General features: G+C 45.5%; 1 protein-coding gene across 1 annotated transcript; it reads left to right on the plus strand.

Moving 5' to 3' along the window:
- Positions 1-1614: 1614 nt before the first annotated feature.
- On the plus strand, positions 1615-24163 carry FAM81B (family with sequence similarity 81 member B). The gene is made up of 7 exons (XM_064439566.1): positions 1615-1929; positions 5572-5690; positions 11022-11151; positions 14992-15098; positions 18699-18834; positions 21066-21261; positions 24057-24163. Exons 1-7 carry the CDS (start codon positions 1615-1617, stop codon positions 24161-24163), a joined length of 1110 nt encoding a protein of 369 aa, XP_064295636.1.
- Positions 24164-26894: the final 2731 nt, after the last annotated feature.

The raw sequence follows: 26894 nt of genomic DNA on the forward strand, positions 1-26894 counted from the left end.
AAATGCAATGTGGTAAGACTTGTTTCAGATTTACCTCAGTGTGCATTGAGTTAACGTGTCCTGTTCCACATGTACTGCGGTCTACAGTCACGGTCATGGGCAAGTAGGTAAGATTTTGCAAGTGGTCAGGCTGCCGTAACCAGACCTCAAGCCTGAACATACATATATTCTCATACAACCATTTTCCTCTACAGAATTTTTTTTTTTAAGGTGGTTTGTAAGAATTTAGATGCTTTTGTGAACTGAAGGGGGAAAATAAATTTTGGATACACTTCACTTTCAACCAGTGACTTCTGCTCTCCCAAGGAGAAGAGAGTCAGTCGATTTGATATTTAGAGTTTTTACCAAGAAGAGATTACGTTTTCAGATCTTGCTGTTACTTCGTGGCTGCCAAAGGTTATGTCTTTTTTAAAACCTTAATTGTGCAGACAAATGTAAAGCAGCTCCTGGTACACACAGACATCAGCCAGCTGCAGAACATCATTGCAGCCCATATGGCTGTAAAATTTGTTGCAGAGCATCCTCAGGCTCACTTCAGTCATTAAACTGTCGTCTTTGCATTTTGTGTATTGATTGAGTAGGGTGGCTGAACTTTCTTCTCTTCTCCTTTCTTTTTAAAAAATGATTTCTACATCAGAACTTTTATTTATAGCAGTCTAAAAGCAGAGATCGGAGAAAACCTGTACGACTTCTTCCGCAAATGACTAACTGGGTATTTTGCTTCATCATTAAGATAAAGAGTTTAGCTAAACTGCGTGATGAAAGGGTACTTCATATAGCTCTGAAAGCACTAAAAAAAAATTACATTCAGGTTGAACTAAGGTGTAAAACAGATTTCATTTCCTGGATAACATACAAGCCCAAATTTCTGCAGTATTTAAATATCTTTCTGGCTTTTTACAAAAAAGTGGAGACTCTAGTTTCCATCAAAGTCCAGATTGTGCCTATCTAAATTGAGCTTCATTTTGTACCTGCCAGTTCCTTGCAACATCCTTCCTCTCTTCTATATTTATACGCTGTTTCACTGATCGTATTTGAGCCCCTGGCTCATTCCCCTGATTTCAGCAGGCGGATGGGGAGTGGGTAGCTGAAAGAAAACCATTAGGATTTCAGGCTTGTTTCCATTGGGTAGGTGTAAATAATACAAGGGAAAACCAAACACAAGCATGGATGTACTTGGCTCGAGCTCTCCTTCTGGCTGCTCTCAGCCAGGGTGTGTTCCTGGGGATGCTCTGCACGAGCATCGCCGTATCCGCCGGGGTCTCTCCAAAGATGGTCACTGGCTGTGTTTGGTTTTGCCCTTATTTAAAATGAAATAGGAAGAGGCTAAAATGAGGACTGCAATGATGGTGTATTACAGAAGTACCTTGAAGCCTCTGAAAAATCGGTCCAGGTCCTTAAACTGTAATGGTTTTGCCTAATAGCTGCAAAAATGCCATTGACGTCGCCGAGGCCATTAATGGGGCCGATGCCAAAGCTAGCCCTGTGTTGAGACGTTGTTGCTACTAGTGGCATTGCAGGGGTGCACAAACAATGCACGGGAGCATCAAAGCCCCTGGTACAACATGCAATTTGGACAGCCGGGGCTGAGACTGGTCCCACTGTGGGCAGGAGATGACCAATACTCGCATCCCTTGGCTTGCGTGCCTTGACCGGCGTGACATGAGAGTTTTTGGTGTTCACAGGAGAGACCCTTCCCCTCCTCCTTGCCCTGGGGTCAGGGCTCGCCTGCTGGAAGAGCGGTTATCCACCCAGGAGAGGACTACGGCTTTCCTCCTCCATCAGGCTTTCCGAATCAAAGACGACGTCCTCTCCTGCCTCCAGGGAAGCAAAGGTTTTCAGCACGGAGCAACTGCTGCCCAGCAGCTGCTGGAAAACCACATCCAGACCGTTACGAGCATCGTTAAAAAGCTCAGCCAGGACATTGAGGTAACACGTGCCGAGGCCCCTTTCCCTGCTTTAGCGGTGCAGCTCTACACTGTGGTCTGCTCAGCAGTAATATTGGCTTCAGGGGAAGAAAAGTACTCAACATGACCACTGTGTTGTAGTTAAATTCTGATTTTTCTTGTGTAGTGGCACTTGCAGTTACTTGTGAAAACAGAAGGAAGGGAACTAGGGAAAGTAAAGCGAAGAAAAGGAAAGTAAAATGAAATTAAAAGCAGATTAATGAGCCTTGGGGTGGTTTTAATTCAAAGGCTCAGATTCTGTTTGCTTTCAGTTTTGTTGGAGGGAGGGAGATTGAGCTCAAGGGAAATAAGGCGTAAACTGTATTTTCATCTAACATAAATCATCCAGAATCAAGTTTGGGTTTCTTAGTTGTAGTTCTTGATTCTTAGTTCCTCAAGTTTCTCAGTTTTCCTAATGCAGATGGTCTACTGCTTTACATAACTTCTGCACGCAAACACAATCAAATACTGCTGAAACTCTTCACAAAGCTCACTGCAGACCGAAATGGAGGATCAGGTTCACATTTTATTTAAACTGACTGATGGTTCTGCGTTGGAAATGCATGTGATGCCCTTATTCTGGATAAAAACATTGACTTATTTGCTGCTATTTGTCAAATTTATATGTGAAAATTACCAACACCGTTTGGCTTTTCTTTTTGCACAAGGTGTAAAATACAAAAATATCATTAAATAGAATCCTCCAGAGATTTGTTTTGTTCTTTAAAGTGTTAAAAGTCTTACAAATGCCACCAAATTCACCATACATCTTATTTTTCATGTACTTGGAGGAATATTTGATCTTCTGTACATTTATCCTAAGAAGTGTGCAATCATGGCTCACCTGAAATTAAACTGAATTAAAACTAGGGTCTGTGCTCATTTCATACTGATTTTATCTTCAAGATTTTGATACTATGGTGATAAGAAATGCTATAAAATGACTTACTTCTTTTAGATCATCCAATTCCTCTGGACCAGGTATGCATAGGACTGTTTTGCTAGAAGAATAACTAAGATGCTGTTAGCATCTAAACCCCATCTTTTCCCTTGGTTGTAAATTACTCTTCTCTAGGTCCTAATCTCAGGTGCGTGCTTTCTTCCCGTATTTTGGTTGTGAGGATTCGATAAGGGCAGAGCACTGACAGCACAGAAAACAGCGCAGTGAGGCATGTCAACCAAAACCACTACAGAATTTGTGGAGGTTTGGAGAATTGCTCCTGGCACACAGCAAATGACAGTGACTGAGCAATGTCGATTTCTCAAGCTTTTTTTTTTTTTAAAAAAAAAAAGGATCCGCCAGGAAATGTGACTCACTCACACTCCAGATCTTCCCCAAAGCAGGAAGAATATCCTCCAAAAAAGCCTGCTTTGGGGAAGATGCTGGCGTGCAGTTGCCACCAGGCATGAAGCTGAGCCCAAGTGAACACAACCCTCTGGCAGAGCCAGAAAAACACCCTGGCTGCTGCTGCACTGGGGATGTTAAAGCAATTAGCGCCAGGTGGAAAATGACCAGACCCTTCACAGATATCTTTGACAATCCCAGGAGAGGATTGCAAACTGCAAGAGGAAAGCATCAATGCTAAACCCCTAGGGGTTGCACGCAGACTAAGGGTCACCATCAGTCACAGGCACGATGTTGTGCGTGTGGCTCTCTCTTGCCCAGGGTTGGTGAGCAGCCCAGGGAACTAGCTGGAGAGGGGGAATATTGATTCCCCTTGATAAGCAGGAGGCTGCTGCTTTCCATCCTAATGAACGAGCGTCTCACGCTGCATTTGCCGGCGAGGGAGCAATGATCCCACTCTCTGCCTCCACCGTCGCGGGCTTGTGGCATCGGACTTGTGTTGCCAAATACACTGCCAAAAATACACTTGACTTGTACAGTACATTAAACCCTTTGAGAACAGTATTTTCTGATGCAGAACAAAAACAGGAATACCCGGTCCCGGCTCAGTATTTCAGTTATCCATACTCTGTGTGCAGGGGAGCCTGGATTATTCAGGAATAACTGCATAGATGACAGATTTGACACAAATTTTACACCACAATTATCGTTGCTTTCCCCACTCACCAGTGCCCCACTTTTAACAGACGCTGTCTCCTTTTGCTGGAGAAGTGGGACAGCGGTGATGGGGGTATTTGCACGTGCCACTGCGCCTTCCCCTCTTGCAGCCCACGGGGAAACGTTTGCCCTGGCGCTGCTTGCAGGGGCACGGCCGCAGGGGAAGAGGGTCTGACGCTGTGTCCAGCCACACGAGCTCGGGGCACCGGCACAACCCCGCTGACACCCAGCCGGACTGTCCCCGTGCCCTCCCACAGCCTCCGTGACCCGTGGGATGGGCAAACCCATCTGCAACAGTTTTGCCAAACTTTAAGTATTTGCAGTTGAAATTTTCCTTGATATTTGGCCTTTCCTATATATATTTTTTTAAAAAAAAAATATTGCTCAGTGGGGAACATTTCAGCTAAAAGGCCAATAAAAGCCACTCTATTTTTGCACAAATAGGATATTTGCATTAAAAAGGGTAAAAGCTGTGATTTGACCAGAAGTGCCGTGTAGTGCTGAATTACGCTGAACTATCAATCAGCCCCAGGCCTCTTCTTTCTACCTGAGAAGTAAAAGCGTGAGATTTTAGAAATCATTCCCCCTTTCCGCACCATATCTGTAAAAGGCCACGGTGGCTGCATAAGGGCTTCCTAAAATTAATGCTTTTGACACATTCAGATTCCATCAAGATGAGCCACTTCGGAAGAGCCTGCAGGGCGGTTACTCCTTCCATCTTTAGATCAGACTTTTAATACTGTGCAATAAATCAGAAATGAGGCCACATACTGACCAATAAGGGTAAAACGAGACATTAAAAAGCTGCTTATACGGACCCGTACCCACGTTCGGGGCCGGGTGGGTATATCTGTAATGTGCTTTAGCAGCCGGTCCACGCCTTCGGTGGAGCCAAAACCTGCTCTGTGCAGGACTGCACGTGTTAGGGACGTGTTCTGATACATGCCAAGCGTGGTGCATTAGCTCGGACACGAGTATTCACACCCTTGCAGTGTGGGCAGGCTGGTCTCGGGGCAGAGATCCTGTGCCCATCGCTGCTCTGCCTTGTCCACCCTGCAAAGCCTTGCTGCAAAGCCCTCAGGCTGCTGCAAAACACTCAGCTTAGCTATTGCCTCCCTCCTAGGAACCTGGTACCCCCTGGTGAAAGGTGCCTGACTTAAAAAACCCCAGTGTATTTATTATCAGCTGCACTCTATTGCAGATGATGGGGGGGGGGGGGCACACAATAAAATTTATTTCCCAATTTTTACATTTCCTAATTTTTGCCTGCTAGACTTTTCAACATAAAGCACATTTTTAAGGGAAAAATGGACATATTGTTTATGCAGATATAGATTTTTGAAAGGAAAATACGCCGTTAATTTCCCCAGGAAAGAAAAACAAGCTTTTTGATCTATTGCCATAAATGGTGCTTTGAACCCTATTTTGAAATAATAATTTAAAAAAATAAAAAAACCCTGAAACTAACAAATACAAAAAACCAAAACAAAAAAAAAAACAGCCAACCAAAAAAAAAATCCAAAGCAGAAAACCAAAAGTGCATTGATTTTCTTGAATTTACAGGTTTTGGAGAGGCAAATAAGAACAAGGGATGGTGCCGCGGTAGAAACTAATTTTGCTGTTCAAAGTCTGGACCATAAATACATCCAGGGTCTCGGAGACCTGCGTGGAAGAGTGGCAAGGTAAGGAATGCACGATGGTCCTCATCTTCATCTCTGCTAGTCCATTTGTGCGGAGCAGATTCAGAGTGGGCATGAATGTACTTTGCGCTCATTTTATATCTCCATTTTAGTGCCAGATCTGTGCTTCACACTCTCCACGTTAGAAAAATTGTCAAGGCAGGATAAAATAACTGTATTTTCCTGTCTCATTCTTCATCGTACACTTAATGTTTCAAAGAATTTTTTCTTCTCCAGCCTGGCTAGACTTCAGCTGAAGTGATTATTTCCTCCTACTTAAACTCTCCTGTTGTTTCAATAAGATCTTTACTTCCTCTCTTGGAAAGTACGCCTTGCTGAGCAAACTTTTCTTCTTTTGGTGAGATTATAAGTTTTCATTGCTACAAGTAATTACATGTACATGTAACATAGGTGGACTTCTGTGGGGCCCTTAGTAACGCAAAATATTATGATTAAAAGACAGACAAAGTGAAACTGTGCTATGTGATATCAAGAGAGCTTATAGATTAAGAACTGTCTGAACTGATATATCAGAAAAAGCAATAATTACGGAAGAAATCTCCCTGAACTGGTGTGTTTCTGATTTTTTTTCTTTTCCTCAGAGGCCAGTCATATGTTTTCATATAAAATGCTGCTATTGACATTTGTGCATAGCACAGAAATTAGTCAGTGAGAACAAGGTGGTAACTGAGAATAACCAGGGATATTGGCAATGTGGGCTGATGGAGAAAAAAATATGTATTTTATAAACCCAACAAAAGACTGTTCCACTACTGAATAGCCCCTGAAAAGTTTGGGGAATATGGCAGGTAAATAACTGACTGTGAGCTCTTACAAAGATGCAGCATCAGAAATGCCAGGAGTATGGCCTCAGACAAGAGAAGCAGAGGACCCGTAAATAGGGAGGTTATTTTAGCTCTATGTACGGCAGAGATCGATACCAGAATACTGTACCGAGCCCAGAGTCCCCTTTCTGAAATTAAACCCTTGATATGGTGTAAAGAAGAGCCAGGAATGTGATGGTGGGATGAGGAAAATTTCTGGCTGGGAAACTCTACGTCTATATATAGCTTATAGAAAAAAAAATCCTGAGATATCTTCATTTCCATGTATAACTACCAGGAGAGAAAGGAGAAAAATCACAGGGTAACGAAGGACTCCAGACTACTGCAGAGAGACCCAAGAATCCAAAATGAGAAGCTGAAGCCAACACATTCGAAGTTGGCAGGAAAAAGATGGGTTTTTTTTAACCTCGTGGCTGATTAGCATTGGAACAAAGTAGGAGGTGATCCTGCAAGAGCCTCCTGATGCTTTCCAATTCGGGTCGGCAGACTCTCTAGACAATACGCTGTAAGCAAAGCCATAACATTTGATGGGGGAAGCGTCTCACTCCTCTTTCCCCAGTGCTTTCCTGTGTGTGATGCTTCCCTTCATCAGCTGCATCAGGGCTTGCTCCCATCTTCTGTGCAGAATTTGCCAGAAGCAAAGGAAAGAAAAAGCACTTGGGAAAAACAAGAAAAGAGGGTAATTATGGGAGGAAAAAATGACCAATCCAACTCTATTTGTGTAAAGAAAAACAAAAACAGCCAGAAGAGACAAGAGGTTGAGCACTCGTGGAGGTCCACAACACCTCCTGTGAGGTCCTTCTTCCTCAGCCTCTATTTTTTGGGTGGTTGGTTGGCCTTTGCCAATGGGTGGAGGGGAGGATCCCAAAGAACACATATGCCGTTACACATAAAAAACTATCACGAGGGCGCCAAAAACCAGCGTTTTACGATGTTGGAAACTGAGTCCTTAGACCCCATTTATTTTTAAGGCGAGAGAGAAGAAAACAGCATGTTTTCTAGCTTCATCCAAAAACACTGGTGAGCAGAGTCAGAGCTGGCATTTCAGCGGCATTTCAACACCAGTACTATAATGTAGTTTTATGCAAAAGATTACCATTAAGCTAAAGCATAGTATAGTTTTATGTGATTCATGAATCACCAGCACTTTGTTTTTCTTGCTGCGGAAGTTCCCCTCTGGAAATGCCAAGCCTTAACTGCGTACCTGCCCCCAGCATCGTGGTTGAGGAGCGAGCCAGAACTGACAGAGGACTGCCATCATACTGATGATTAATATTTCGATTTTTCACATTTCTTTGACCTTGAGTTTCAGGATTTAAAATTTCTGTGTCTATTAAAAAGAGCCCAGAGTGGCAGGAGACGAATGCACGTGTTCATATAATTTACATTTATTGAATTAATAGAAATCTTCCAAATGCAAACTTGCAATGACAGTTTTCCTCTTGATTTGTAGCCTAAGCTTAATCCAAGACTATCTAGGATGAAATGAACCTGAAATGGAGCCACTGCTCTTTCTCACAGCAGATGATTCATCCTCCTGTATTCTACCATGTGTAAAGGATTAATGTGGATTAGCTCTTGTAATTCAAATTGTGTCTATTCTTTATCTTTCCCTGAAAAACAAGTGGAGACATTTTGCCAACTACTGAGGTGGTTGTCCATTAATTCTTGAACCTTATGACTACATTTCTACACTGTGTAAACATTTATGTGTCAAATTGCAATGATCTTTAAAAAAAACAGCCTTCAGCATCTCAGCTATAGTGGCATTCCCACTGAGTTAACTATATATATTATTTGTAGACTAACTCTTACAAGAATTCCTTCGGGCATGGGAATATGTATTACAGTAATAAGGATTAGGTAATCAACTGTAAAAAACCCCACAGTTCTCATAAATATTAATTAATTCTCTTCAGCCTCACCAATGAAGGAATAACTGAACGCACGAATGAGTAAACAATGCACTTTGCACAGATGGTTATGTTTTACTTATTTTTCTCGTGAACTTTTTCATTGCTCAGAGAAAAAGCCCAATGTAGCACTAGGCAATCACAAGCCCTGGTGCATTCCTGTGAAGTTACTTGACCCTTCAGAAAATGCAATACTTCACCGGGAGAAGCAGTGCAATATATACTGTTCCCTCCCTGTCTTTGGAGGATAAAGCTCCTTGAACATAGAGCAGGTAGCTATATTCCTGTCTATAATTAAATAATTTCATATAAGCACCAGAGGCTTTTATTTCTTTATATTTTTTAATTATTTGTATGCAAATCTCATAGGAGTACACTTTCCACGCCACTCCAGTCTGCCTGCATTGCTGCTTGCACACCTTCTGGCCTCTGTTTTCTATGACTGGAAAGCCACGACCTCACCATAAGCTGCTGAATGTCCTCTACATGAAACACCAAACCAGAGCAAGATTTAAGCAGGTCCCAGGTATCCCCATTCTCGTCAGGACTCGATCTGCCAAACGGCAGTAATGCGTTTAACTACTTTGCGCATAACAACAACATTATGGGTAGGGACAGTGAGATCTGAGCAGGCCCAGAGGTTTAAGGCACATCAGCAGTGCTGAGGGTCTTCGCAAAGCCTGCCATGCCTGCAGGTCCCCAGGCACAGCTCTGACCCACCAGGCTCCACAGGCACGCGGAGGTAGTTGCATTCATCCCACGCTGCAAGCCTAGTGCTTGGGTTTTTGGATCCTATTGTCAAATCCTCTATTTTTAAGTATTATCTGTATAGAATATAAACGTTTGTTTCGCTTGTAACTGAAGTCATGTCGTCTTACTGCTACAGATCCATTAATCCTCTTCTTTCTCACACTGTGCACTTCTTGCAAAGCCTTGCAATCGTTGTCTCGGGGAGGGACTTCCCTGAGGGAGCGGTGAACCCCGGCCTCTGCGGGGCTACGTGTGCGCCCAGCCAGCCACCAGCCTCGTCCCGCCCGTGCCCCTGTACCCCAGCCGTTCCACCCAGCCCTGCAGGCGCCAGCAGCCCCCGGCCCCCCGGGACCGCGGTCCCCCCGCACCCTCCCCTCGCTGGCTCTCGGCTTCTTTTCTAGGTTTGCAGCCGGGGGAGCGGTGACGCCAGCCGGCTCTGGAACAGCCCCCTCCTTCTCCAGATCCACGTTCACCTTCTCCGCTATTTTGTAGTTGTTTTCAAAATCAATGATTTCCTTTGATGATAGTTCTGGCCTTTGTACAAAGCCTCTATTATCTGCAGTAACATTTTTTTTTATTATTTCCTTGATCTACACACTCTGTAGGTGTATCACAATATCTAGGCATCATCAGGAGATGACAAAAAAATGGTCTATTTAAACTGTCAAAATTTCTCTCTAGATCCTTTATCTGTCAACAGCACCAGCTTTATTTGGTGGCCGTGCTTCGGAGGATAATTTCCCTGGCATTTTAAAACTTCGCTGTTTTCCTCTCTCAACTTTTGTTCTATTATTTATATTAAATGTGCACTACCTTGTGGCCTTAAGGTATTTTCCCACACACTTATGTATTGCCTGCGCTGGTGCAGGCGGTTCTCCTGGGGGGGCCAACGTGCAGGAGAAGGGGATGTCTGCATCTGCTTGCTCATGTTAAGTACATGTAAAATTTTATAGGTATAATTTCATTTACATTAAAGAAAGTATTCTTTCTTATGTTAAAATATATATTTTTTTATATGTACATTTATACATGTATACTATACGTACACAATGTGTGTGTATATATCACAGAGTAAAGACAGGGTGGAAACGGTCATTCGTTCCACCTGGAAAGCACAGCTGGTTCAATGCTATTTGATCCCTGGGCTACTCAGTTAATGCCACCACCCTGACATCATTCGCTTGTCCATTTAAAAGGTGATGAGGTATTTTGGTGAATGGAACTGAAAGAGTTAAAATAGCAAACGACAAATGCTCCTTACAAAACACCACAGGTTTTTTTGCTCTAAAAGTGATCTCCCCCAACATCTGCAGGCTGGGGTGGTTGTGGGAGCAGCGCGCTGCTCTCCTGGTAGGCATCCGAAAGCTGGGGGTGCTGGCAGTGCAGATTAGCCTCTTGGTTTGGACTCTAGATTTAATTTAATTTAATTTACAGAGATGGGAAAGTGGGAAATCAGGGGGCACTTGGTGTGGGAGGGTGAGCTGCAGACACCTCCTGCAGCTCCCCGGGAGCCCGCGGCACCGCGAGAAGCTTTGCTGTACGAGGAGCCCGTGGGCAGCGCTGCTGCAGCTGAGGGCATTGCCTCTGGCTTCCTCCCGCTTCCCCACCGACGCTGCCAGCAGCTCTTTTAATGGACAGTAATGTCTGAAACCAGAATGGGCATCAGGGTTGCTGCAGCAGGGTGTCCCCTGCCTATTTGCTACTCACCGGGGTGGTCCCAGGGGGCTGGATTTGATCTGGCGGCAGCGCACCGAGACCAGCGTCTGCCCTCAGCCACCCTCCAGCAGCCCCCTGCAGAGGCTCTCTTGTCTCTGGTTTGACTGCAGGTGCGAGGCAAGCATTGCAAAGCTGTCGGGAGACATCAGTATGATCACGCGTGAGGCCCAGAAGACCAATAAAGAAATTTATGGCCTTCACTCTGCCCTCAAAAATTGTGTTGGTGATTTTGAGAAGAAGGTGAGTAGAGAAGCCCACAGTGAAATACATGGTGAGTGGTGACTACGTATATATAGATAAAGCTGCTATTCCTAATTGCTGACCAATATTAAAGACTGATCAGTATTTATATGTCAGGATTTTTAATTAAAAAAGCAAGCTTTCCACGATACTGTGGAATCATCCAACCTGGCCTTGGATGTTCCCAGGGATGGGGCATCGACCTCCTCTCGGGGCAACCTGGGCCAGGGTTTCACCATCCTCAGCATAAAAAATTTCTTCCTAATGTCCAGGCTAAATCTACCCTCCTTTAGTTTAAACCCAGACCCCACTGGGATAAGAATCAACACATAAGGAGCACATATTTTTAAAAACCAGTATGTTTTGTCTATATAGTTAATCAGTTATCAGTTGTAAAAAAGCAAGGGAAAAACTAACCAGGAGTACAGTACATTAAATCATAGAATCACAGAATGGTTTGGGTTGGAAGGGACCTTCATAGACCCTATAGCCCAACCTTCTGTGCATGGGCAGGGGCATCTGCAACCAGATCAGGTCGCTCAGAGCCCCGTCCAGCCTGGCCTGGAGTGTTTCCAGGGATGGGGCATCGACCACCTCTCTGGGCAACCTGGGCCAGGGTTTCACCACTGTCATTGTAAAAAAAATTTCCTCCTTATATCCAGTCTAAATCTCCCCTCCTTTAGTTTAAAGCCATCACCCCTTGTCCTGTCACAGCAGGCCTTGCTAAAAAGGTCGCCCCCATCCTTCCCACAGCCCCCCTTTAAGCCCTGGGAGGCCCCAATAAGGTCTCCCCGCAGCCTCCCCTTCCCCAGCTGCACAACCCCAGCTCTCCCAGCCCGGCCTCGCAGCAGAGGGGCTCCAGCCCCCGGAGCATTTCTGTGCCCCCTCTGGCCCCGCTCCAGCAGCCCCGTGTCTGTCCCGTGCCGAGGAGCCCCGAGCTGGAGGCGGCGCTGCAGGGGGGTCTCACAGAGCGGGGCAGGGGGGCAGGACCCCCTCCCTCGCCCGGCTGCCCGCGCTGCTGGGGATGCAGCCCCGGGCACGGCTGGGGGTCTGGGCTGCCAGCGCACGCTGCTGGGTCACGTCCAGCTTCTCGCCCCCCAGCACCCCCGAGCCCTTCTCCGCAGGGCTGCTCTCCATCCCCCCATCCCCCCATCCCCCAGCCTGTGCTGGTACCGGGGGTGGCCCCGACCCGCGTGCAGGACCTTGCACTTGGCCTTGTTGGACCCCATGAGGTTCACATGGGCCTGCATCTCCAGCCTGTCCAGGTCCCTCTGGAAGGCATTGTGTCCTTCTGGTGTGTGAACGGCACGGCTCAGCTTGGTGTCACCTGCAAACCTGCTGAGGGTGCCCTCGATCCCACTGTCTGTGTCACTGATGAAGACATTAAACAGTACTGGACCCAGTACAGACCCCTGAGGGACACCACTCATCACCAGTCTCCATCTGGTAGTGGCATTTATAATAGTTGTAAGGTACTAACAGATTAAAAAAAATTCTAGGATTTGGGGATCCTCAGATCATAAATGACCCATTTCTGCTTCTCACTACGGTTAATATTCAAGTGCCTCTGGAAATTTTGGGTGCAGGCATTCTGGAGCTAAACAAGGCCATCTAAATCTGCTGGGTTTTCTTTAGTTTTATAGGTGGTGGCAGGGAGGCAGCTAACAGCATATATATAGCTCCATATAAACTTTGGTAGTATTTCAAAGGCTTTTGCAACTGTAACAATGAAAATGTTTTGGGAAATGGTGTTTTGTGTGAGAGTGTTTTTTTCTCCATGGAGTGGGTAGGCCAACAGAGGATAACAGCTGGCCTATCATTCCTTACAGCTGGCCTTTCCTTGTGAGAGGTTCACTATGCTCAGCAGCAGTTTTGGACCCTCTAGAAGGATTAGGAACATTAACATTAATATTTTACAAGTATTGGAAAAATTCAGCTTTCTAAACCCACAGCATGATGGTTCCCTGCTCGTGCTCCAATCTAGACGTTGCCCAGGCCCACCAGGATTGAGCAGACGTGGGACATTCAATTTCTAATGCACTCTGGCATCGAATATAATCTCATTACTGTATTTTGACTGCATCTTCTGCTGCACAAGGCACAGAGCCCATCATCATGTTCCTTGCCTATTTTAGGTCCTCTTCTCCAAGGAAAAATTACTCATAACAGAACTTAAATGGAGATGCCTTACATGGCATTCTGTTAAAAGACACTCGTTGGGCATCTGCCTCCTTGAATACCTGCAAAAAATATTCTTCTTAACCTAGAATCTGGGAATGGAGCAGTTTTGTGTGTCAGAGTCACAAAAAAAACTGTACACAAAATCATGTAAAATAAGTCAGGGCAGGGATTGAGCAGGATGCAGAAGAAACTTCCTCAGCTGAAAAGGGAAAAAAATTACTCTCACCTGATTGTAGGAAAGAAGAAAAGAAATTATTTCTGGGAAGAAGTAATCTGTTGTAAAGGAAGAAAGTACCAAGTGAAAGCTATGAGCCTTCAGTGGCACGTTTTTGGCATTGGTGTGGCACGGCTACCAAACAGGAGGTGGCCTCTCCTTGCCAGGGATTTTTTCTGCTCATCTGGTGTAAAATGTCTGAAAAGAACTGCTGGGATTTCACATCTCCTTTAATTTGTGAACTGGGGGTAGGCAGGCTGAATCCTTCACCCCTCACATCAGACTGCCTGTCGAGATCAGGTGCCTACTTGCAGCAGCAGGTAACGTAACCCGGAATGTCCAGGCAAAACTCCTGCAGGGTGAGGTCTCGTGAGAAATGGTGGACTCCAGTCTCCTGAGTCGCTCGCTGTCCATCTTCCAGAGGCGCAGAGACATTCAACTGCTCTTGAAATAGCGGATGCAGTTGCTGGGGCATCCGTCGCGTTTCCAACACATCCCTGATGCGTTGGGAGCTCTTGGCATCGCACTTTCACGCTAATTGTGATGTGCAGGGACAGACGCTTCTAGACGACGGCCCAGCAGCGGAGGGCCCTGGCTCGCCAGGCTCCCCGAGGGCTGAGACAACCACTCCCACAGGAGATGTTTCCAGATTTTCCTGCCCAGTGTGATCGGGCCAAAGGGGAGAGCACGAGTGTCCGTTCCCGCAGGACGCGGGGCGCTTGGCTTCGCTCGTGAGTCCATCTTGCCTCCTGCCTGCCAGCTGAAGGCCCGCAGCCCGCGGGTCAGGCTGCCGAGGCAGCCTCTCTTCCCCTCGCCCCAGCAATGAACGATGCTGTGGAAGGGGGTGTCTCCAACCAAAGAAGCGTGGGAGGGCGTCGGGTGCCCGGGACGTCCTGCGGCCTAGAGAGAGCAGGGCTGCCGAGCCCCGGGGACGCACACCCCAGCCTGGATGCAGGGGGGGGAGCAGGTGCTTTGAAGGGGGTCCCCCAGGTGCCACCTTAGTGCTGCCGCCAGCGAAGCATCCGCTGTTGCGGGCGAGCCTCTCCTCTCTTCGCTCTCGGGATCCCGTTAGGTGTCGGACAGGCAACGCTTCGCCACACGCGTGAGCTTTCAGGGATTTACCCCTTGGTTCCTGCTGCTGCTGGGGAGATTTGAGCAGTGCCCGGTGCCTTGTTCAGATATAAAAGGCGTTCCTCACCCGTGCACGTGACAGTGAAGCCTGCATCCACAAAGACTTTGACTTCAGCAGGTCTTACAGCCTCGGTGTCTCTGAGCTCAAGCCTTCAGTCTGTACGGAATAAAATTATTTGTGAGGGAAGCTGGTTTCTGTGTAGCTGTACCCTGATGTCAGCAGTTTTCTCCCGTGCTTGCAGTCATAATGCATATTTAAATGTAAGTGCTCATAGTCTGGCTCTTAAAGGCATTCTGTCTTGAATTCTCATTAGGTAATGCAGCTATTAGGCAAGATAGAGACTTCCAACTCTGATCACAGCTCGAATTTAAAGACTGTCCAGGGAGATCAACAACACGAATTGCAACTTCTGGATTTCAAGTAGGTGATGGAGAGTTTTTCATTATGATAATTCACCCTGAATGCTTTAGTGTGATGAACAGGTTGCTATGAAAGAGCAAAACAAGCCCATTAATTAACATCCATTCAAAACACTGAGAGAAGGTTAATGAAGATCTACGCCATAAAATAATGAAAATACATAATGAAAGTATATTGTCGTGCAGGCTAATTATTAGAATGAGGCGTTAAATGCCACCCTGTGAGAAGAAAGGTATGAAACCAATTAACTTCCCATAAGTAAAAGAAAGGCACCAAATACAAAGGCGCTACTTACCATTATAATTGGGGCTAATTTGTGACTCGGTTAATGTGCAGAACAAGGCATTTTCTTTATGCACTTGCACCATCTGCCCATTTCTTAGACAGCTGCCTCGGGCAGGGGTGCTGCTGATGAAGAAGGTGGGCACAAGGCTAAAGTAGCTGCACAGCCTCACGTGCCCACGGGTTTGCGATTTACTTGTTTCTTACTTACGCAATATATTTGTCCTTCTAGGGAGCCATTTTAATCTTGATGAGTTTTAGAGAGGAGGGAGCTCCAGGGAAGGATGCAATGAACAAAAATATCTGGCATCCATATTCAGAACAATGCAAAACAGCCCAGCATTGGCTGTAAGAGCCAGCACAAATAATTTAAAATCTAATTATAATAATCCTGCAATAACGATATTTCAAAGGCAACAGTTCCCCTCCTTAAAATGGCGAAGTATTTGAAAAAGATTTATTTTAATTAAGATTTTATCTGAATAGTATTCAGAGGTAAAAATAGGATAGAACTTTAAACAGAAGAAAGTTCTCATCAAGAGAACAGGAAAAGGAGCGGGGGTGAATGAGGAAATAACAGCTAAAGTGGGCAATGAATTAAAATTGGGGAAAGGGAAGAAGGAACAGGGAGAGAGTGAGCAGTGAATGACAGAGATCAAGATGATGTGAAAGGGACAAGAAATGAAACCAGAATAAGAGGGAAGGATAAATGGAACAATACCTGAAAAGAAAGAAACCCAAAACCTGAACTGCAGTGAACGCTAAGTTTCTCAAAAGTTAATGAGACCTTACTGAAATGTCATCAGAAACAGGAGTCTCAAAAAGAGGTGGCTTTCAAGGCACTGAGATGTGCTGCCATTGTGTATCTAACATAAGATCCAAAATACTTATTTACTAAACGTTGAGGTTTTATTCCAGTTAATATAAAATTTAATTAAAATAGCATGCCCTCTGGGGAATGTCTGTCTCCTTTTACATTGCTCCTTTAAAAGCCTACCAGATTTACATATTCTTTTTATAGAGCTGAAATAAAACTTAACTTCTGGAACAGACTGGAGCTTCCCCATAAAACTGGCATGTTTAAATCAGCTTTAAAGCCCCAGGTCACCTCTCCAGATGACACGCAGCTCTCTGTGACCCAGTCGTCTTGGACTGCAGTCTGGCAGTCGTAAAAGTACACACTGGCACTGTTACTGAAAAGTCGATTCATTTTTAGGTTTAAATATTTCCTTCTTCCCCCTTTTCCAGCTTTGGAGAAACCGGAGCAAAGTCAGGTGCCAGCTGCCAGCTGCTCAAAGTTTGGTTTTGAGTCTTTGAACAAAGCTGACCATCAGTTCTGTCATTCATGGTTAATTTTTCTTCACCTGTTAAAATGATATTCCCCAAATTCAGTAATCTTAACACAAACAATGCCGTGACAACTTTGTTCTATGCCTCATGGATGAAAATGTCCTTATTTTATACACATGCACACGCACACACATATATATGTATAAACCCGCAAAACTTTTTGAAAGTCATCCACAGAAACAGCTTAAATACATGAATTAATTTCAACAGCACCAAAAATTGAAAAAAACCCTAACTCTAGTATTTATCATGTAAGAACAACCATTCCCAACTTGGCCTAATTAAAAATACATAATTATTTGACAAGTGAACACTCTGCACCTATTTTACAATAAAGCACTAGTGCTACAAAAGGAGAAATCCCATTTCATATTTATATATGAAAATAACTGCACGGAAGAACTGTCTGAAGAGGCACCAGCCCCGCCACTGCCTGCCGTGGGGGTCGAGCCATGAGCAGCCCACTCACTGATCCTCAGGCGTGACGATCCTGCACCGTGAGTGATGACCTCAGGGCAGGCAGCGGTGGCTTCGACAGAGCGCTGTCTCCGTCCCTACCCGGCCTTTCCGGAAGGTTTGGATGGCGGCTCCTGTTATTCCAGTCCGCTGGCTCACGGTTGGCTGTGAGAAAAGCTCATTATGCCTCCCCTTCCCATGCTCAGGTTGGATGCTGGTCTATATCATCAGCATAAGTTCACAACATAATTTTATTTGCTCATGAGCAAAGGTCAGTGCTCAGGGAAGCAAACCCTGTGTGCATGTTCACGTGTGCATGGTAGGGCTGAAAACGAAAACCGCAACACTAGTTTTTATTCTTGAAAAATCAAATCTTGGAACTACTAAAATGAGTAATAGTGGTAAACTGGCGTTAGGTCTGTTTATGTACTGCCTGCTGACTACTGACTGCTTATGTAGAAGACCTTGAAAAGACAGTCTATAGTCAACGGCAATAACATATCGCTGAGAGATATTTTGCTATCATTATGGGGTTTTTTACCACATTTACAGTGACTGCTGATGCTAATTATCACTTCATGAGACTGATACAGAGCTGTTATCAATCATTCGGTATAAAACCCACTTTACCTGAAACACCCTTTTGAGAAGTGATATTAGAAATTAGAAGTGCCATAAGCATTGCCTACTTACAAGATCCTGCTCTTTACCTGTTGGGTTGTATCCTGACTGAAGCCCGAACAAATTTCAAGGGATCATTGCTTGTATGCAAGCACGTTTTGGAAATTAATACAATTACACTGAAATTTTTTGTGAAACTTACAGTCAGGTCATTAGCATGAAGGTTTATGTATATGACTACAACTGGGACCTAAGTTCATGTCTGGTCATGGTGCATGTTGTAAGTCACGTGTTGCAGCATAAGAAAATTAAAATCTAAACCATCTAGTTCCCCTTAACTTGACATTTGGCAGATTTGATGCGAGCAGTGTTTGATCGCCACTCTTGCCTGCGGCTCCCTGTCTCCTCTGGGTCCTGCCTGCTCGATTCCCTTCGGGTAGACTTTCTATCCAACCGCTGCCTGAAAGGCACCTCTGCACTCTCTTTTCGTTTGTAAACCTTTAGTTACAAACTTTTTTTATCCTGTGAACTTCACTTTCAGACCACAAGTGATTTTGCTGCTCTCCCTGATGCCCAGCAATGCAGTTGATGTTTAATGGGATAGTGGAGTTTCTTCATCCCATTTCAAATAGAGTTAATTCGAATGGAAAATTAACATTTTTCAGCCCTCAGATATTTTTCTAAAGTAGACCACACCACAGAAATCACATTTTGGCATGTAGGTACAACCCTTAAGGTAAGGATTAATAAAATAATGGAGCTCAGGGCTTCCTACGAAGCTGTTGAAGAGATTTAGAGTAATTTAGATAATTTAGTCAAGTGACTCAAGACTCCCCCATAACACTGACTAAACCTTAGTCTTGTTACTAAAAAATATAATCATTGTTTTAGGTTGACAAGTGCTCTAAGTGACTTCAGGAATCAGATGCAGACCCATCAGAAGTGGACAGAAGCGCAGTTGACACGGTCTGAAGAAGATCAAGCCCAGCACAGGCATCAGCTGCTTAACGTGGTGAAGGAGAGACTGGTAAGACTTCCCAGAAGAGCAGCCCGGGGCACCGGGGTGGCCTCCAGCCCTCCCAGCACCGGGAATGAGAAGCACCGCTCCCATCACTGTCATCCCAGCAGGTACCAAATCACACACACAAACCCTGAGATCTTACACAAAAGCGGGTGCCTCAGGTGACGGCCAGCAAAATCATGAGTTTTGGAAATCATGTAATCATAGATTAATTTGTTTTGGAAGGGATATCTGGAAGTTGCAGGGTTCAACCCCTCACTTGAAGAGGGCCAACTGCAAATTCAGGGCTTGAGCCTCACCCAAGTGATTTTGGCTTCTGAGGATGGAGATCCCACAATGCTCAGGCATCCCAGGAAAGAGCCGTCCCATACTATTCCACCACTTCACATCTGTGCCGCCCTGACGTACCCGACAGTGGCATTTTCCTGCCCCAAGGTGAGCATCGGTGCCACCACTCAACACTGCCCAGCCTCATTCATGGTCAAGCTCAGAGAAGGAACGGATCGCCTGTGCAAATTCTGCCTGGTTTTAAATACAGAGAAGCCCTCACTGCCCTGCAGTCCGTGCACCGAAACGCAGCGCGTTTCAGTTCCACAGCAGCAGTTAGCACTTGGCACAGGACCAAGGCCTTTTAATTAACTCCCTCACCGCTTTTAAAGCCTCTCCTCCTTTGCTGTGTGCAGTTCATTCCGCTTCCGAGGTCAAAAGCGATCGGCACACGATCACCATGTCTTAGCCCCAGGATGAAGGTTGTTGATCAAAGACCAGATTCAGAAGTTGCTCGGAACTGAAACGCTCCTGAGCTTCAACCCCCATGTGTCCTGCCTGATGGTGGTCTCCCGTACTCAGTCAACCAACACTTAGTGCAGCCAGGAAGATAGTAAAAACATTTCTGACGCATCAGCCGCTATCTCAAAGCTACTGCTTGAATCCTCTTCCTCTGCTAATAGTTTTTGTGATTATTTTGCAGAAAACATGCCAGTATATGTAGCTACTCTTCCCCAAAGGGAGAAGCCTGTGCCAAAAAACAGAGTGTTAACGGGAGTTAAAGCTTTCAAAGACACTCTCGGGTAGATTGAATGAGTGCATCTGGTTTTCTATGCATGCATACCTGTACAGGCAGGCACGCCCCGTGCTCGGAGCAGCTGGTGGTCCTCTGGGTGCCACCCCAGTGGAAGCACAGCTCAGTCCCTGGCAGCTGAAGGAAACCCCATCGTGAACCCTGGAGACAAAGCGGTTGGAGACGAGCTTCAACCTGTGCCAGGAGGGCTCTCGTCCCGGCTCGGCAGCGGGCCCTGGCAGCGCAGCAGTCCTGCTCATGTCCTTTCATCGGGCTGAGAGGACACGCGACCCGGCACGTGGCGGGGGCTGCACGGACCCGAGGGCCGATGGATCCGACAGGCTACGTGCTGGTGCCGGAGCCGTCTGGGAGCACAGAGCAGCAGCGTGGGTATTCCCGGAGCTTACGCACTCCAGCAGCCACCTGCGCTGCACCACGTAAACTCAGAGGGTGTTTCCATCACTGTGCTGAACTTTGTTCAGGCTCAGACAACTCTGCCAGGTTTGCAGACACCTTCCTTGGGAGGCAGAGCCACTATCTTGGGCCCACAGGACACCCCCAAGCTGCAAGGGCTAAAGGTCGGAGGATTTTGACCAGATTTCGAGTTGACCAGAGGACTCGGTGCAACTTGACCACCAAGGAAGGGTGGGCAGCTGCATGGCTCAGGTTTGAGCACCCCTCTGAGGAGGGGGAATTGCCTCCAGCAGCTCAACAGAGGGAGAGGACTGCTTGCCATCCCTCAGTCAGGCAGCTCTTACGGGGCTCAGCCTCCTTATTGACGCCAGCAACTGAGCTGGGTTCACACCACAGCGTCGCACCCCTTAGGCTGGGGCGCTTGGGCTTGAGATGGGCATGCGAAAGCAACCTGAAACGTGTTGTTTTGAGTTCCTGGTCTTGTTGCAAAGTGTGACAGCAAATCAGTGGACTTAAAAAGAGGAAATAAATAAAATAATAATTTAAAAAGCACCTTTCTCCTGGCCCAGCCCCTCTTTCGCGGTTCATTTGGTTGGTTAGGGAAGAGGATTGACACATCCCCCGGCGTAGCAGACTTCACCTCCATTTATTCGGTGCTGTCATGCGTGGGATCAGGAAGCAAGACTGACTGAATGCGTGGGTGGCAGGGGGCAGGTTAATGTGGGCATATTTAAAATGTCTTACCTGTGTTATGTATTTAAAGGAAAGAGCAGAAAAAAGAGTAGAAGAAAAGATCTTACTTCTGTCGCTAAAGCTAGAACAAATGGATAAACCACAGAAACAGGAAAAGCAGTTGAACCAGATGAAAAGAGATGAAAAAAAGCTGCATGCAAGAATCACCAGATTTGAAAGACAGATCTGGAAGGAGCTTGAGGAAATCCAAAACGAATACAGATCAGGTGAGGATGGGCTTTCATGCAATTTATTTTTAAAGTAAATTTCTACAGTAACTTGCTGCTCCAGAAAATACTTCCCAGTAAAGGCAGGAAGACATTAAGATGACTATTTTTCTCTCCCAAACCCCATATACAGAGGTGTATGGGTTAGCCCGCTTGTCTCTGCAAACAGCCAGCACGACATTTGCACACAGGGCGCTTCCTTTTCCTACGAGTCTCAAGGTAAGATCATTTAAAAGGCAATTCCACAACCTGTGTTCCAGATTTTTTAGAGTTAGCAAGGTCACTAACCTTCGCTGGGAGGTACAGGTCATCCCCATTTTCACAGATCCTGCTGCTGAGACCGTGTTTGATGGTTTTATATGATTTTCGTGTTTTACTCCGCATTCTCAACTAACAGCAGCGGGAGAAAGAGGCACCTGGATGAGCAGCAGCTCCCTGACACAGGCCTCTGCTGGGCACGTGGCAGCTGCCTCCTGTGGGGACAGTCACATCAGTGTAACTCACAGGGCCTGCACGACTTTGCCAACCTGAGATGATTCTAGCTGTTGAACTTCCAGCAGCAATTAGAAAGGCCTTCACCTGGCACTAAGCACATTTTTCCCACCGCAATCTCCCCTGTGCCACTCAAACCTAATCCGTTGCAATTCCCTCCACTTGCAGCGGGTAACGGTAACACAGCGGACGCATCAGGTTATCCAAAAAAATCACTCAGCCCTCTCTCCAAAGGAACAGATGGCTGAAATTCATTACACAAGGGCATCACATCTTACATGTTCTCACTTGAAACTCAAGCATCTGGTTCTCTTCTTCAAAGCTGTCTGTGACTGAGGACCCCGGCTCTTCACTTCAGCTCCAATTCCTTCATTATCTGCAACCCACTGACAAGCCCTGATCCAGGGCTGAGGCAAACCAAGCTCTAAATTAGCTGAAGTCTTTGTGCAGCTTGACACGGGAAGGCTTGCCTGTCTCCAAGACCATCTGAGTGAGCACAAGGCAGCACCTCACCGAAAGCTGGGGCTCAGAAATTTCAGAGCAAAAGATTCTGGTGCTGAAAGGAGAGAGTTCTTAACTGCAAATTCCTGCCTGCAGAAGTTAACGACAGAAGAGATCTGTTTATACCAAACTTTGGCCATCCTTGTGTTCAAACTCAAGTCCAGGGATTGGTCTTTCCCATGGCAGTCCTCTGGTGGGGCTGACCCCCGAAAAGCAGGAAAAGAGGCCACTGAGGAGGTGTGGAGCAGCGCAAGGGGCACAGAGGAGGCCTAGAGACTGTCTCGGCAGCTGCCTCTGCTTCAGCACAGATTGGCATCTTGGAGATCAGAGGCCTGTCTGGAATCTGTAAAACTCCAAGCACTATGCAGTGATTTGGTTGAACACTCTCTAGACTGTAACAGTCACAAAATTAATTGACATTAAACAACAGTTAAAAAAGAAAGACATGTCATCAGCTGCCATGTTACAATACGCACTTGAGAAAAAAAAAGAAGAGGAAGATAATTAATTTTAACCCACTGTTAGGCTGCTTGCTTGCTAACAAGTTAACACCTATGTGACACGCTGGACAAATGTGAAGAATCATAGAATCGTTAAGGTTGGAAAAGACCCTTAAGACAATCAAGTCCAACTGCTAACTGATCACTGCCAATTCCACCACTGAACCATATCCTCAAGCACCACACCTACCCTTCATTTAATACCTCCAGGGATGGAGATTCAACCATTTCCACCCTTCTTTTAAGTACCTCCAGGGATGGAGACTCGACCACCTCCCTGGGCAGCCTGTGCCAGTGCCTGACAACCCTTTCGGTGAAGAAGTTTTTCCTAATACCCAACCTAAACTTCCCCTGGCGCAGCTTGGGGCCGTTCCCTCTCGTCCTATCGCTTGTTACTAGGGAGAAGAGACCGACCCCCACCTCACTACAACCTCCTCTCAGGCAGCTGCAGAGAGCGAGAAGGGCTCCCCTCAGCCCCCTCTTCTCCAGGCTAAACCCCCCCAGCCCCCTCAGACGATGACATTGTAATCTGAGGGCTGCTGCAATCTGGGAGCAGCTACGTAACAGCAGCTCATGATTCTACCTTTTGAGTCTTTATTGACCATATTTGACTGCACAGTGGTTCTGAAAAGGTGCATCAGGTGCTCTGTAGTTCCTTTTTTTTGAAAAAAGTGTGCCTGCACAGTCCCGTTTCTCTCTTTTTATACACCTGTATACACAGCACAAACACTTAGCTGGTGAAGCTGAGCTCCCGCTCTCCCAGAAGCGCACAACAGAACAGCGACCACCTCAGATGAAGCATAACTGTAATACACAGCTCCGGGACAGCACAGCGCCAACCTGGCTATCTGGTAGGCAGGCTGCAGACCAGCAGCGTCAGTATCCAATGGGAACAGAGAGCCTTTGATTCAAAATAAGGACTGTGGCCTTAAAAAACCCAAACCAAACATAAAACTCCAATGCTCAACGAAAGAACAATATGCATTAAGGCTAATACCCTTCATTTTAAAGACAGACGTAGTATTTTCTTTACTCAACACCACAAATGATGTCAATTGTGGTTTAGGGTTATGTGTAATCATGCTTGTTATTGTCCAGCGTATTGGAAGATACGATTCCTAAGCACAGAGCTTGCAACCCAAGCTGCTAATGCATGTCCATGGTATTCAATAAAATGATGAAATAGACTAGCTTTAATGTGCTCTGTATTAAACATGGGTCAGAAACCTTTGCAAAGAAAAAGAATCTTTTAATGTATTGAAAGAAACCACTATTAATTAATTGTTCGTGTTCTTCTACCAGGATTTCAATCTGTTCATGAGTCTCTGGAGCTGCTCAAACAAATACAGAACACCAAGCTGAAACTTGAAGCAAAGAAAATTCAGAGAGACATGAAAAAGATACAATGAAGTGACCTCCTGGAAGGCAGAACACCATGAGCAAGCCTTGTCTGCTCTTGCAGGTGCTCTCTCCAGTGAGCAGCAGCATCGAGTTGCAGAAAGACGCAGCCTTTAGACACACCTGATTTTGCTCCCCTCTGCCCCTGTAGGGTGTTACTGCTAGTTACGGTACTGCGCAGCCACAAAAATAACAACTCTGTAACACCAGCGGTCATTTTCACACCAGCGTTACACCAGAGCGCTTCACTGTAAAAGAAAAGTTAAACTCTTAGGTATTGACTTAAAATTTTACAGGGAGATTTCACACAAAAGTATTCGTAGGACTTTAAGAAAAGCCATTAAGTGTGGTTAGCCCAGTCCTGCCATAAGCTATATCTGTTTTAGATCGGTGTAATTACTGAAATCAGGTCTAGTAAGTTCCTCCAGCTGCACACAAGGTGTATATAGTAACAGCATTATGAAAACTGGTATCACACTATCTACTGATGCATGATTTAGATCTATTATAAGAAGTTACTGGATCATTAAATGTAGCTAATAAATTGGATACAGATAACAAAATGCAAGTTAATTATTAGCAGATGTATTATTAAGGTTTATTTCTCATCTTCTCTGCCTGACTGAATAAAAGTTAGTGGTGGTTTGCAGTAGAATGCTCAAAAATGTAATTAAGATTGTCGGCTTTGTTTTGTTTCAAAAAACAAGAAAAACAATCCAGAAATAAGGAAAGAACTCTAGGAGCAGAGCAAAAGAAACATATCAGCATAATTTCCCAAAAGAAGTTGATATGAGTTCTTTAGCAGGGAGGCCAAAAAAAGAGGTCACAATGCAATTGCAATAGAAACCTTAACTTCTACAGTCCATTTGTTTCCAGAAAGCCCAATACAGTCCATTGCCCAGAGAAGAAAGTTCAAAAGGGCTCAGATAATGCTCCTCCAATAATCCGTATCTCGAGTCTACTGTGCTTTTTGCTCTACAGAAAAGCAGGTTTCTCAAAGAGATGGATTTCAGGTGGCTTCTCTGAGAAGCCAGGCCTGCACAGCGTGGCAGCTGAAACCGAATCGATGGCGTCAGTGGTGAACACCACTTCAGCAATTAATCACATTGCTCCTGCAGGCAGAAACTTCGGTACCTTTAAACTTTCTCCACTGAGTAGGAAGTCCGAGAAATCGCTCACGTCTTGTAAATGACAAAAAACAGCCACCAAAATCGCAGGCGACCTTTCTGCGTTTTGTTTGTGGCCAGGCTGTTCAGAGCCAAACTCCATGGGGAAGACTCCCAGGCTTTCAGGGCAGGTCTGTGTTTGCCACGTTTCCTACAAGCAGCAGGAAACCAGCGACACCAAAGCTCAATAACGTGCAGCAGTTCCTGAGCTACTCTGAACCCATATTTTGGTCTCGTTGCATGTTCTGTCCCTTACAGGGGGCTCTGCCTTCGCTGTAGACTTGAAGTCCATTCGTGCAGTCACAAAAAGGCATTTGGGGTTGAGGGCAGCCTCCCCGACTGTCCTCCTCTGGCTCCTTCCAGGCACTTTTGCAGTTTTTCACCCATGTGCTTGGCTGCGGGTGAAGCGGCGGTTAGTACGGCTTGGTGCATCTGCCTCGCCGCCGAGCACCCCGGAGGCTGCGGCTCTCAGTACACTGAGCAACAGCAGAAAGGTGAAATACAAGGTCACCGATGAATGCGCTTCCAAAAGTGCACAGTGCCAAAAAAAGAAGAAAAGGAAAAAAGCCAAGACAACCTTGAGTCTAACCCTGGAACAGAGGAAAGGAGAGCAGTATTGCTGCACACTTCCTATCTATCTACCCATCCATCCACCCTTCCGCTCTTTCGCAGGGCAGTATGGCACAACCGAATGTCGCTTCATCCACACACCTATTCACATGATTAGAGTAGAAGGGTTTGAGGGCCTCGTTATAAATTCAGATCACACAAGAATATATATATCTGGAACACTGCTATTGTCTGAGCCACTCCACAGCATAAGGGAGTTATCTCAGTATTTATCACTCTACACTGCAACCAAACTCAAACCGAGCCCTCTATCTCCTGAGAACACTGAATTTAAGTTATTTAACTGTCAGCTGCTCAGTTAAATCGGCAGAAAACAAATTAACTGGGAGAGAAGGAAAGCTAAATCCTAGACCATGTTCAAGTGGGCTGCAGGATTAGGGACATACTTTTCCTTGAAAAACTGCATTAGCACAGCATGGAAACAATGAATTTTAAAAATAGAATTTTCTTTTTTTAATATAAAAGGTATACAACGAACGTTTTGGAGAGAGAGTACACATCTGTGTTTTTAACTCTAAGGTTAGATAGACAAAACTAACTTAATGTAGTTACCCACTGCACTTCATGATACCATTTTGAGAGAAGCTTAGAAGTTGAGCAGAAATCTGATCCAGCAATTCCTGGGAAATACAGAGAATGAGAAGAACATGCATGACCCAAACAAATAAATAAAATTCTCAGAAGGAAGCCATTGCCTCATGTTTGTATAAAAGGATATGTAAGAAGCATATAAAATCCTTCATACCTGAAGTAGCAAAAAGTTCTATCTTGAAATTTATTAGATCTCACTCCATTCTGCCTTCAGCATAAGCCAACATAATAAAACAATTTAGTTTGGGAACGGTCTTTTTTTCCCCTTTCAGTAATAGCAGCCGAATGTATGACTTCCCCAGCAGCAAAATCCATAAACTCTCTGTTCCCCAACTTGACCTCGCTTATGTGCCTT

The sequence above is a fragment of the Phalacrocorax carbo genome, chromosome Z (assembly GCF_963921805.1).
Source record: "Phalacrocorax carbo chromosome Z, bPhaCar2.1, whole genome shotgun sequence".
Lineage (NCBI taxonomy): Eukaryota > Metazoa > Chordata > Aves > Suliformes > Phalacrocoracidae > Phalacrocorax > Phalacrocorax carbo.